Source organism: Ranitomeya variabilis, chromosome 2, assembly GCF_051348905.1.
Source record: "Ranitomeya variabilis isolate aRanVar5 chromosome 2, aRanVar5.hap1, whole genome shotgun sequence".
Taxonomy (NCBI): domain Eukaryota; kingdom Metazoa; phylum Chordata; class Amphibia; order Anura; family Dendrobatidae; genus Ranitomeya; species Ranitomeya variabilis.
Window position 1 is genome coordinate 836000541 of NC_135233.1, and position 13761 is coordinate 836014301.

The 13761-nt window shown below is 40.6% G+C and overlaps 1 protein-coding gene across 1 annotated transcript in view; it reads left to right on the plus strand.

The window, feature by feature from the left end:
• The window catches only part of ERICH1 (glutamate rich 1), a 70410-nt gene extending 61327 nt beyond the window's left edge, over positions 1-9083 (plus strand). The window contains exon 6 of the mRNA XM_077290072.1: positions 6205-9083. Within this exon, the coding sequence (XP_077146187.1) occupies positions 6205-6278 (74 nt within the window). The 3' untranslated portion in view covers positions 6279-9083. The remainder of the gene's footprint in view (positions 1-6204) is intronic.
• The last annotated feature ends 4678 nt before the right edge of the window (positions 9084-13761 follow it).

Here is a 13761-nt window from a genome sequence, read left to right on the forward strand (position 1 = left end):
TAATTCGGCACTTAAAGCCTTTAGACTCTATATGTCATATAATAGATGAGAAGCCTAAAACAAAACTACCAAAAACAGAAATATGCAGTCAGGCTAAAAGCTTTCAGACACAAATTTTAATTTTCACAAAGTGTGCTCCTTTAGGCTACTTTCACACTAGCGTTAACTGCATTCCGTCACAATGTGTCGTTTTGCCGAAAAAACGCATCCTGCAAAAGTGTTTGCAGGATGCGTTTTTTCACCATTGATTAACATTAAGCGACGCATTGTGACGGATTGCCACATGTCGCACCCATCGTGCGACGGATGCGTCGTGCAGTGGCGGACTGTCGGGAGCAAAAAACGTTGCTTGCAACGTTTTTTGCTCCGTCGTAAACGTCTTTTTCGACCGCGCATGCGCGGCCGGAACTCCGCCCCCACCTCCCCGCACCTCACAATGGGGCAGCGGATGCGCTGGAAAAATGCATCCGCTGCCCCCGTTGTGCGGCGGAGACAACGCTAGCGTCGGGAACCTCGGCCTGACGCACAGTGATGGGCCGAGCCCGACGCTAGTGTGAAAGTAGCCTTAGTGTTTTAGATGTTTCTATAGTTAGTGCAGTACAATTATCAGCATTTCATTAGTTTTTAAATTTTTATTAACAAATACGTTTATGTAAAGACTTAATATTTACAGTGTTGACCCTTATTTTTCAAGACCAAATCCTGACTGATGGCAGCCCATACTTGCCTAATCAGTGCTGGGAATGTATCACAATTTGAAATCTGGGGAGTTTCCTGACCATGGACCTAAAATTTCAATGCTTTGTTCAAAGTTTTGTTGTGTCCCATCACGCTGGAAAAAGCATTGTTCATCACTAAATTGCTCCAGGATCATTGGGAAAAGTTTCTTGGAAGATTTTTAGATGCAATACTTTATTCATGGAAATGTTCTTAGGCAAAATTGTGAATGTGCCCACTCCTTTGGATGTAAATCAACTTTATACATGAATAATCTCAGGATGCTTTACTACAGACATGGCACAGGATTTATGGTAGTGCTCACCTTATCTTCTCTGGACAATCATTCGTCCCAAACAGACCGAAAGGGGCTTCATCAGAGACTTAAGTCCTCTGCACTTCCCTGTACTTCCTGTAGAATGTTCGCCAATACCAGATCAGAAAACAGATAGTGAAGAGAAGCTGGCTATTTTGAAGCATTTTGCAGTGATGAGAGTAGTGGGCGTGGCTTCTACATGACGCGCCGGCTTCATTATAAGCTTATTGGCTATTCCGAAGCATTTGCAGTGACGAGAGCAGTGGGCGCGGTTTCTATATGACGTGCCGGGAATAACCCCGCCTAGGCATAATCTCGTTGGTCACCTTAGATTATAAAATCCTATGATGCCTAACCTTAGACACGCCCCCAGGAGGAAGCAGTCGCGAAACGCGCGTCGGGGTTTTTAGAGGTATAGCGTGCCACCTGGCTTTATACTTGGAGTACGGCACTACAGACCCAGGTAATATGTATCTATTAGGGGTTTAAAATCTTATTTCATGCTGAATATATGGTGACTATGAGGTGAACAATGTTGTAGCAATGTGCTTTCTCACATTTTGAATCACTATAGTGGGAATTTGTCCTTTGATAGAGACGTGGACAAGGTGGACATTTTATGCATGTCTTAGCCAGCAGTTATCTCTAATTAACATGCACGTGCACCTTTGATATTATGCTCTATCGGTTACTATAGTGCATTGGCACCTTATGATTATAAGGCACTTTATTCAATAAGGAGGTTTCCATGAATTTTGTGGAAAGCAATAAAAATATTTTTTGATTAACTTTTTAAAATGTTTATAGCTAATATTGCATGAAAGGGAGTATATAAAATCGAATTTTTCTGGATATCTGTATATGCCCATTGCTTATCTCTTAGTTGTAATTTGTTCTGGTTTAGAGGCACTATTTTAATGTGTGTGTATTGTACTATATGTTAATAAAGGAATAAGTTTTTTAATTAAAAGAGGCACTTCTTGATTCAGTATAGTTTAATAACTATTTCTGTGGTCAGTATGTTTATGTATATAGTGGAGTGTTGCCCATCTTCAGCGTAGGGAAATGGGCTTGGGTTATACGCTTATCTAATGTCTAGGTTAGTGCGTAAATAGTGTGACAACTCCCAAAGATTTAGATTCTTTTATAAACAGAACGTACAACACAAATGTAAATCGTCTTAGTCATTCATATGGGGGCTTTATATGCTCCCTACTCCTGTCCATTTTCTTTAATAGTCCTTGTAGCTCAAACTTAATGGCATTAAAGATTCTGCTCATTTAAAATATTAAGCCAAACTGGAGATCTCTGCCAAGAAATAATTGTTCAAAGAACTAGCACAAGATGTACGCTTGATGTGCATTGGACATTTGGCTTATTCCCAGTACAAAACACGAAAAAAACAATCCCAACAATGTAAGAAATCCAGTTTATTTTTCAAAGTGCATTAAGTGTTCTTAGTCTTCATGAATGTGTATAGGTAAGTCTACGTTCACATTTGCGGTCTGCGTCGGGCGCCGCAGCATTGCCGCATGCGTCATGCGCCCCTATATTTAACATGGGGGCGCATGGACATGCGTCACACTTGCGTTTTGCGCCGCATGCGTCACTGCGGCGCACGCGTCCGGGCGCAGAGGACGCAGCAAGTTGCATTTTTGCTGCGTCCAAAATCAATGAAAAAAAGGACGCATGCGGCGCAAAACGCATGCGTTGTGCATGCGTTTTGCTGCGTTTTTGTTTGCGTTGTGCGTTGCGGCGCCGACGCTGCGGCGCACAACGCAAATGTGAACGTAGCCTAACCCCTTAACGACCCTTGCTGTACATGTATTGCACTTGTCGGCAGAGAATGAAAGGAGAGGGCTCACGATCTCGGCCTGCCCTATTTCTGGTAGATGAGTCAGCCATCATCTACCTATTAACAGCCACAAGTAGAACTGAGCTCCGAGCAGCTGTTAACCTGTTAAATGTCGCTATCATTCTCTGATATCTGCATTTACTATGCGTGTTCCTGGGGTGCACCATTCTAACCGCTCATCGGCAATCCTACAATGCAATCGTATGGTGCCAATGGGTTGCCATGATGGCCAGGAATATGCTGAAGACCCCTGTGCCTGTCACGATGGTACTTCTGTGAACGCCAGCTTTTGACTGGTGTTCATAGAAGACAGTGATTTGTGCTGTATCCAGCAATACTGTAGTATTAGTGTATATAGTACAAGCAATTGGATGATAGCAGGTTCATGTCCCGTAAGGTGACTAAGAAATACAATACAAGGTTTGAAACAATAAACATAAAAATTCGAATCACACCTGTTTTCTCTCAATTAAAATAAAGATTGAAAAAAATTACACATATGAGGTATCACTGCTTCCATAAAAGTTTGAACTATCAGCATTTAAAAATAATTAACCTGATCAGTAAACAATGTAAAGGAAAACAGAATCAAAACTCCAGAATTATGGGGTTTTTTTGGTAGCCGTAATTCCTCAAAATATGCAATAAGAAACACATCGTATCCACCCTAAGATTGTGTATTTAAAAACAATGTGTTGCCCTGCGAAAAACAATCCTTCACAAAATAAAAACGGTTTGAGTCTAGGAAAATGGCGACACAAGCAATTGCAATTGTTTTTGCAGAATGAGCATCATAAAAACAAAACACAAATGCAGAATTTCGGTTTTTGCAATTTTCTTCACATTTTCTAGTATGGTAATATGAATGTTGTCACTCAAAAGTACAAATCATCCCTCAAAAAAGAAGCCTTCGTACGATTAAATGGGTGGAAATATAAAAAAAGTTAGGGCTCATGGGAGAAGGAGAGGAAAAAAGGAAAACACAAAAACAAAAAAACTATCCAGTCAATGTGGGGGTAGAATTATGACCAGAAAGATTTCTACCAATCATACCAGGAAGCATCCTGATGACTGGACACTCATGATTGATATTTCTAGTGTCAAGCTTCAAAATTGCTGGACTGCTGAATGATTTCCCTCTAACCCAGTTTTGGATAACTTTTGTTTTCTTGATGTTTTTTTCTACCATTTTTTAGTGCACATTATGAACCAGCTTAGAGGGTTCTTCCATAAGAATGGTCAGGTACATGGGATAAGTCATGAAAACATACTTGACTTCTGAATACATTTATCTCCCCTTACCGCATTCCACCGACAATGTGCCAATTTGTTTCCAAAATGGTTAATTTATGTCATAAGTGTACATACACTACTTGCAAAAAGTTAGTTGACTTTCTGATGAAATTTCAGGATGACCCTAAAATGCACTCTAACCTTTTGAGGTGGACGTAATGTGACCGTCACTAAACTTTTGAATGCACGTGTCCAATTGTTCAATGTTTCAGTACTTTTCACACAACTTTCTGTTCTCTAACAAGGAGCTTAATGGCAAAATTCACAACAGGTGTTGGATCCATGAATTACACAATAAATTTCAGGTTTCAATTAGAATTGATATTAAACAGTCCTTCCTCATCATGCTGTTCACATTTTGACATCATGAGACCAAAACAACACCTAACAATTAATCAAGAGTATCTCGCCATTTAGAGGCTTCAAACAGAATCTTCTCAGATGGAAGTGGCCACTGAGCTTAGAGTGTCACAGGGTGTCATCAGTAGGTTGCAACAGAGATACAGAGAGACTGGAAAAGTCAAAAAAGGCATAGAAGTGGAGGTCCTTTGGTCATATCCCATAATGATGACCGTTTCATTGTGAACAGTGCCCTTCAAAACTGGATGATACAGTACACACAACTCCTGGTACATTTTAAGTGAAGTGAAGGAAGTGAGAGGCACCCAAATGTCACATCAGAGCATTCAAAACCATTTACGTCTGCGTGTTGGAGGACCTGGAAGGGTACCTGACCACACCACCGGTCACAGACATGGGCCAGGGAGCATCTATGCTGGACAAAGGGACTAGTGTGTCTCAGTACTGTTCACTGATGAAAGTGAATTCCCGCTCAGGAAAAATGATAGCCACAAACGATGTTGGAGACATCAAGGACAGCGCTATGCATCAGCCACTGTTGTCACCAGACAAGCCTTTGCTGTTGGTGATGTTACAGTGTGGGCAGGTTTGTCTACTCAATACAGAAGTGGCAAGCACCTAATACTTGAATACCATTATTAATCCAGTCATTGTGCCTCTACATTAACAACAGAGACCTATTTTCATCTTCATGGATGACAATGCTCCAGCTCATCAACGTTGCACCATTAGGGAATGGTTGCTGCAGACTGGGGTACCTCAAATGGAGTGGCCTGCACCTTCTCCAAACCTGAATCCCATAGGAAACCTGGGATCTGGTGAGTCACCCTCTAGAGGCTTGTAACTCTGTACCGAAGAATCTCAATGACCTGAGGACATTCCTTTAAGAAGAGTGGAATGCCATGCCTCAGCAGACAATAACTCGACTTGTGAACAGCATGAGACATCGTTGTCAAGCTGTAATTGATGCTCAAGGTCACATGACAAGTTATTGAGACACTGACAATTTTTGGCCAATGTTGTTGGCTTTTCTTTCAATAGTTTGAGATGAGGAAATCACCATTGCATGCGTCTACTTAAATGCCCTATTTTCATGATAAAATATCACTGTATCATGAACTTTTTATGTTTTCCATAAATTTCACCTGAAAGCCAAATATCCTAATTTTTTGTGAGTAGTGTATGTATTTTGGGCACCCCTGGTCAAAATTACTGTTATTGTGAACAGTTAAGCAACTTGAAGATTCTGGATCTGTTGTTTGGTGTGCAACTTGAAGATAAAATCCACAATAGACTATGCAAAAAGGCTCAAAAGCCTTTTTGCGTAGTCAATTACAATCAATATTACAATATCACATAATTTAAGCATATTGTCATTCATACCAAAAAATTAATTTGGGAATTAACCCATAAGAAATAGCCTCTAATGGGATTCACATGTGCAGAACCTTTTGAGAACAAGGTTGATGTTTAATACAATATTTGCGCTCTATTTTTCTGCCTCCTTATGAACAGAAGGTAAGTGATGAAGCTTGATGTGGCCTTCCTTTCTTCGTATTGTGTTGATTGAATAGAGCAGATGCATGCATTAGTCAGGATGTATTGGATTGTAGCATCCTACGATTGTTTTTTATGTCAGCCCGATTTCTTTTGTCTTTTGCAGATTACATAAAGGCTCTGTGTTCTCTATTTGACTACTGGATTACGAACATCTTACCAATAAAGAAAAACCCATGAAGTAATTATTTTTCAAACACTTTGTCCTTTTTCATGCAAGTTTAACATTCATTTTCCTAATTTGAAAGAATACAGCTTTGAGAGACACACACTTAGTGCTTTGGACTCGGACACTGGAGTCATGGCTTCCTTTCTTGAAGGATGAATGAAAATTATGGTTGATCTATCGTAACAGCCTGTTGACTTTTTGGTAACAGAAGGCCTAGCACTGTAAACACTGCTGTTGTGTTCACCTTAAACATTACTTTCTACAGTTTACATACAGTAGACAACAGTTTCTGCTCACAAAGTAATGCATAAATAATATCTTATGCTTTTTATCACAGTGTTAGATGTTGGAACTTTGATAAAAGGTTCTCATAAATGGCCCTAGTTTTGTGGTCTTACTGTGAAAGGAGTCTCCACCACTTTTTTATATTGAGGTAAACTTTGCTATCTGCTAATCAAAGCCATTGGATCTGTGACTGTGGAATAAGCGGTACAAGAAGAACAGTTTCAAAAGTTAAAACGAATCAGTAGCTTTATAAATGGAAGTAGTAGTATGGCTGTTCAGGTGTTTGTCCCCCAATAAAAATGATAACTTTTCTTTAGTGATCCAATGTGCTAGACATGAGAAATCAAGCTGGAAGTGCACTTAATTTCTGAGAGCCGCTATGGAGGAGACGGAAAAGAGATATGACCCATTTCGACATACCAATATTCACCAAATGATCGTTCCTAGGAACACTTGTTCCTGATTATAATCCTGTCTAAACAGGTCAGCATTCACCTGATAAGTGAGCAAAGCTGAAGATGCATGTAAGCATGAGATGTACTTCTGATGACATAATGCTGCATAGAAATAGTAGAATAGCAATCATTCTGTCATTATTACTGCTTTGTTGGCTTGTATAAATAGGCCTGTAAACAACTGGCGAGCAACTTTTATATAACCAATCAGCGGTCATTTAACAGCCTGCATCAGCTCTTCTAAATGGGGCAGAATAGACCATCTTGATCTTTTGGGGTAGAATGTAATTAAATGGCTGTCGTTCCATAATTCAAATGGCTGACCTTATTAGTCATGTCACATGTTGCAATATGAAGAAACACAGATTCCGAGACCACTGTCCCAACTGACTGAGAAGCCCCATCATAAGCGCACATACCAGTGAACTGGAACTGCCGCAGAACGGCTGTAGCAAGACTGACTGAGCACAGAGACTTTAGTTTCTCCAGGCTTAGTCCCCCTCCGTTCACAGTCAGCCGAGGAGAAGATTTATTTCTTCTAGTGTCACCGCTTTCTTCTGGCAGCTCACCAGGAGGTATGCTTATGATACAACTTATGATACAACTCTCTGTGAGTTGAAACAGAGTTTCTGGGAGATTGCTTTCCTGCAACTGCAACCTGCCCTGACACATGACTTGTCTTCCTAGTTACGGATACTAAAACAGAAATCAAGGCCTCATACAACTACATAAAAACTTATAGAATTATGACTGAATTTGGAGTATGTGCAGATCATATGTACTATAGCATAAGTTCCAGCTAGTCTAAAAATATGAGGCATAAGTGGGTGGGTCAAGACTAGTAATGGGGAAAGTCGCCCTTGGTTGGAAGCTCTCTACTTTGTGTAATAAAAGGGAATCCTGACTGAGAACATTACTGATGGAATCTGTATTATTAGGGTGTAAGGAAGGAGTTGACTTATAATGGCCCTTTCTGTTACACATAATTTGTGGCTCACTAGCAAATAAGTGTCTGGGGCTTCTTACTGCAGCAACCAGTTTTTTGTTTATCAGATTTGATGACTAAGGCTGCTTTCACACTAGCGTCGGTACGGGCGTCGGGCCGACGTACCGACGCATGCTGTGAAATAAATGCCCGACGTGGGCAGCGGAAGCTGTCTTACGACGCTTCCGCTGCCCCATTGAAAGATCCGGGGAGGAGGGGGCGGAGTTTCGGGCACGTATGCGCTGTCGAAAATGGCGGACACAACGCGCAAAAAAACGTTACATGTAACTTTTTTTGTGCCGACGGTCCGCCAAAACACGACGCAACCGTCGCACGACGGTTGCGACGTGTGGCGATACGTCGGTAATGTAAGTCTATGGGGAAAAAACGCATCCTGCAGACAACTTTGCAGGATGCGTTTTTTCTCCTAAACGACGTATTGCAAACGACGCTAGTGTGAAAGTAGCCTAAGGCAGAAAACTGTGCATTTGTTTCTCTCCTATGGCTAGATTTTGAGCTAGACGGTGTATGTGTTTAAGTGTGTTATTTGTTTTGTCTGTCGCACTGGACTTACTGATTAATTCACAAAACTCCATTGTCTGTTTTCAATGCAAATATGATTGATATAGGCGGCATAATGGTATCCTGCAATGTTTATATTCTATCAACTCATTCCTTAAAATATCCACTTTGTGCTTCTCTGGGTGAAGCCAGAAAGAAAGAAAACATGAAGAGAATAAGATAATAACTTCTCAAGCAGCAGGGCCAGAGGTGACCCAGATCCCAGCAGCTCTCCGAAGACGTTGTGATGACTCCTCGGCAAAGAATAAAAGTCTCCAACAGTTACACAGAAGGAACAATCTTCTAAACCTGAACAAGATTTGACACAGGCAACAAAGCTGGTGTGCGTAAAACCTTACCTTTTCATTGTATGTTAAAGCTATAACAATAGAATAAAGAAATGTGCATAGAGGCTGATGCTAATCTATTTACATCTCGTTTCACTTGGAGTTCCGGTTCACAAAGGTTGCCATCATTTTTGTAATTAATACCAAAGCTGCTAATATTTTATTAAATATATTACTTTTTAATATAAAGTTACTGGTTGCTTTTATTATGCTTTACTTACAGTACAGACCAAAAGTTTGGACACACTTTCTCATTTAAAGATTTTTCTGTATTTTTATGACTATGAAAATTGTAGATTCACACTGAAGGCATCAAAACTATGAATTAACACATGTGGAATTCTATACTTAACAAAAAAGTGTGAAACAACTGAAATTATGTCTTATATAGTCTAGGTTCTTCAAAGTAGCCACCTTTTGCTTTGACTGCTTTGCACACTCTTGGCATTCTCTTGATGAGCTTCAAGAGGTAGTCACCTGGAATGGTCTTCCAACAATCTTGAAGGAGTTCCCAGAGATGCTTAGCACTTGGCCCTTTTGCCTTCACTCTGCGGTCCAGCTCACCCCAAACCATCTCGATTGGGTTCAGGTCTGGTGACGGTGGAGACAGGTCATCTGGCGTAGCACCCCATCACTCTCCTTCTTGGTCAAATAGCCCTTACACAGCATGGAGGTGTGTTTGAGGTCATTGTCCTGTTGAAAAATGTTATTTTTATTTCCTTTATTGGTCAGTACTTGTATAGGGTATTTCAAAGCGGTTTTTGGGGGGAGGGTGGGCACAGTTCTTCTGATAAGCTCTGACATACTGTACCGACATACTGTAGCTATGTTCTGTGGCCCTGAAGGCCACACTTTTCGTTCTATTTGTAGTATGTGTATAATAGCCACCCAATGGAATCCCTCATATTACACATTATCAGTCATCACAAGCATATAATGCTCACATAAAACCAAACATATTACATTTTAAATGCATGAAGTTTCTATGTTCTCTCTATGGGGATACAGTTTACAGCAAAATATAATGCACAAGAGATGTAAATATTAAAATGTACAAATTTTCCATGATGACATCATTACTACAGTATGTCTGTCCAAATGGATATAAGCAGTTATCTAAATTAGACTAGTGGTCATTAGACAAAAAATAAATTGCTGCAAAAATTCACCTTTAACCAATGTAATACAAATTTGGCTGTATTGCCAAACTAACCAAACAGCCGTTCTTTGTTAGCAGCACTGTGCTTTGGTTAATAAAAGGCAATCATGAATGTGGGAAGGAACATTCTCTACGAAATGTGCACTATTATGGAGACATTAGCATTATGGAGACACATTACCCTTTTATAAAACCCTCCTTTTCAGATGTTCACAGGATAACTTTTATCATGACTTCCACTCTTTGAAATAGCTGCAAGCAAGAATATTCCTAACAACATACTTTTATACTGCACATAATGTAACAACCAAGAAATCCAATAATACAAATATACATGTATAATCAAACACCGACTTCAGTCTAGCTAAGTAATATAACTGATTACATGTAAATGATTGCATGGTCCAGACATTGAGTATGGTCCGGGCTGCCCATTGCTGCTGCCCCATCCAGATGACTCTAACTTGTAAGAGGTCTATGCCATTAGGAAATACTGTTACCATGAAGGTGTACTTCTGGCCCATCCAGATGACTCTTAACTTCTAAGAGGTCTATGCCATTGGGAAATATTGTTACCATGAAGGGGTGTATTTGGTTTACATAAATATTTAGGTAGGCTGTACTTGTCAAATTTATATAATCATGAATGGCATGACCCAAGGTTTCCCAGTACAATATTGCCCAGAGCATCACGCTGTATCCACCAACTTGTTTCTTCCCATAGAGAACACACCTGGCTGTCAACATAATGCAGGGGTAGGGAACCTTTTGTCTGCCAATGGCCATATGGATATTTATGATAATTTTGAGACTATAAGACGCACCGAACCATAAGACCAAATTTAGAGGAGAAAAATACGAGAAAAAGAAGAAAGTTTATGTCAAAATGCGGTCCATCTTATAGTCCAAATTTAGCTTACCGGGGATGTGGGAGCGGTGGAGTGAGGTCACAGGCGGCAGGAGCAGGGTCGCTGCTGCAGGAAGCAGTTGGTGGCAGGAGTGGGGCGATGCTGTAGGCTGGGAGGAGGGGGTGTCCTGGCAGTGTGTGGCAAGAGCCATTGATATCCCAGTAGAGGGCTTCAGGAAAATGTGGGTCGTGCGAGGCAGGAACTGAATCCCCGCTGCGCAGATTGATCCTTCGGCGGTGGGCTACATGAAAATGACACTGGATGCGACTCATGCTATTGAAATCTCAGCTCATCATTGAGCCAAGATCTAAATCTGCGCATGCTCCGACACGGTGCCATTTTCAATGTGAGCTGCGAGGACTCAGCTTCTGCCTCGCACCACCGGGACACCCTCTCTTCCCAGCCTAGGGCATGCAGCATCTCCCCACTCCTGCCGCCGCCACCTTCTGCAGCAGCAACCTGTGACAGCGCTGCTCCTCCCTGTTGGTAATTTGCATTCGGACTATAAGACGCACTCCAATTTTCCTTCCAAATTTGGGGGGGGGAGTGTGTCTTATAGTCTGAAAAATACAGCATATCATCTGTCTGCTGCCATTCAAAATTATCAACTTGAAAATCATCCTATATTTGGGCAAACATTTAATTAACTGGTGCAATTGTGAGGGTAGGTGGTATGGATGATGGGGCTTTATCATATACAGTGGTGGAAATAAGTATTTGATCCCTTGCTGATTTTGTAAGTTTTCCCAGTGACAAAGACATGAACAGTCTATAATTTTAAGGGTACGTTAATTTTAACATTGAGAGATAGAATATCAAAAATAGAATCCAGAAAATCACATTGTATAAATTCTCTAAATTTATTTGCATTTTGCTGTGAGAAATAAGTATTTGCCCTCTAGCAAGCAAGATTTAATACTTGGTGGCAAAACCCTTGTTGGCAAGCACAGCAGTCAGACTTTTTTGTAGTTGATGATGAGGTTTGCGCACATGTCAGGAGCAATTTTAGTCCACTCCTTTTTGCAGATTATCTCTAAATAATTAAGATTTTGAGGCTGTCGCTTGGCAACTCAGAGCTTCAACTCCCTCCATAAGTTTTCTATGGGATTAAGGTCTGGAGACTGGCTAGGCCACTCCATGACCTTAATATGCTTCTTTTTGAACCACACCTTTGTTGCCTTGGCTGTATGTTTTGGGTCATTGTCTTGCTGGAAGACCCAGCCACGACCCATTTTTAATGTCCTGGTGGAGGGAAGGTGGTTGTCACTCAGGATTTTACGGTACATGGCTTCATCCATTCTCCCATTGATGCGGTGAAGTAGTCCTGTGCCCTTAGCAGAAAAACACGCCCAAAACACGATGTTTCCACATCCATCCTTGAGAGTGAGGATGGTGTTCTTTGGGTCATGGGCAACATTTCTTTTCCTCCAAACACAGCAAGTTGAGTTGATGACAAAGACCTCAATTTTTGTCTCATCTGACTACAGCACCTTCTCCCAATCACAGAATCATCCAGGTGTTCATTGGCAAACTTCAGAGCAGGGGGACCTTGTGGGCACTGCAGGATTTTAAGCCTTTACGGCGTAATGTGTTACCAATGGTTTTCTTCGTGACTGTGGTCCCAGCTGCCTTGAGATCATTAACAAGTTCCCCCTTGTGTAGTTATAGCCTGATCTCTCACCTTACTCATGATCAAGGATACCCCACGATGTGAGATTTTGCATGGTGCCCCAGATCGATGTCGATTGACAGTCACTTTGTATTTCTTCCATTTTCTTACTATTGCACCAACAGTTGTTTCCGTCTCACCCAGCGTCTTACTTATGGTTTTGTACCCCATCCCCACTTTGTTCAGGTCTATCATCTTGTCCCTGACGTCCTTTACAAAGCTTTTTGGTCTTGCCCATGTTGTAGAGGTTAGTCTGACTGATTAATTAAGTCTGTGGACAGGAGTCTTTTATAAAGGTGACTATGTAAGACAGCTGTCTTTAATGCAGGTAATGAGTTTATTAGGAGCGTCTAACTGGTCTGTAGGAGCCAGAACTCTTAATGGTTGGTAGGGAATCAAATACTTATTTCTCTTTGCAAAATGCAAATACATTTCTATAATTTATACAATTTTCTGGATTTTCATTTTGATATTCTATCTCTCAATGTTAAAATCAGCCTACCTTTAAAATTATAGACTGTTCATGTCTTTGTCAGTGGGTAAACTTACAAAATCAGCAAGGGATCAAATACTTATTTATCCCCATTGTATATTACACTGTAGGTCTTCTCACAGTATTCATCACTGCTTACATTACATTTATAGAACTCAAGCTGTGGGAGTTCTGCAGTATATATATCACATAGGGGACACTGAGACTGCAGTATACATCAAATAGGGAACACTGAGACTGCAGTATATATCACTGAGACACTGAGGCTGAAGTATATATATCACATAGGGGACACTAAGACTGCAGTATATACATCTCCTAGGACACACTGGGGCTGGAGTATATACATTACATAGGGGACACTGAGACTGCAGTGTATATATATCACATAGAGGACACTGACTGCAGTATATACATCACATATGAAACATTGTGGCTGGAGTAAGTATATACACCATATGGGGGACACTGAGACTGCTATATATACATCACAGAGGAGACACCAAGACTTGTATATACAGTTGTCTGAAAAAAAGATTTCTTTTTACCTTAATAATAAAGATCTTTATTTAAAAAATACATTTTGTGTTATCTTTGTATAATATTTACATTTGTTTGGTGATCTGAAACAT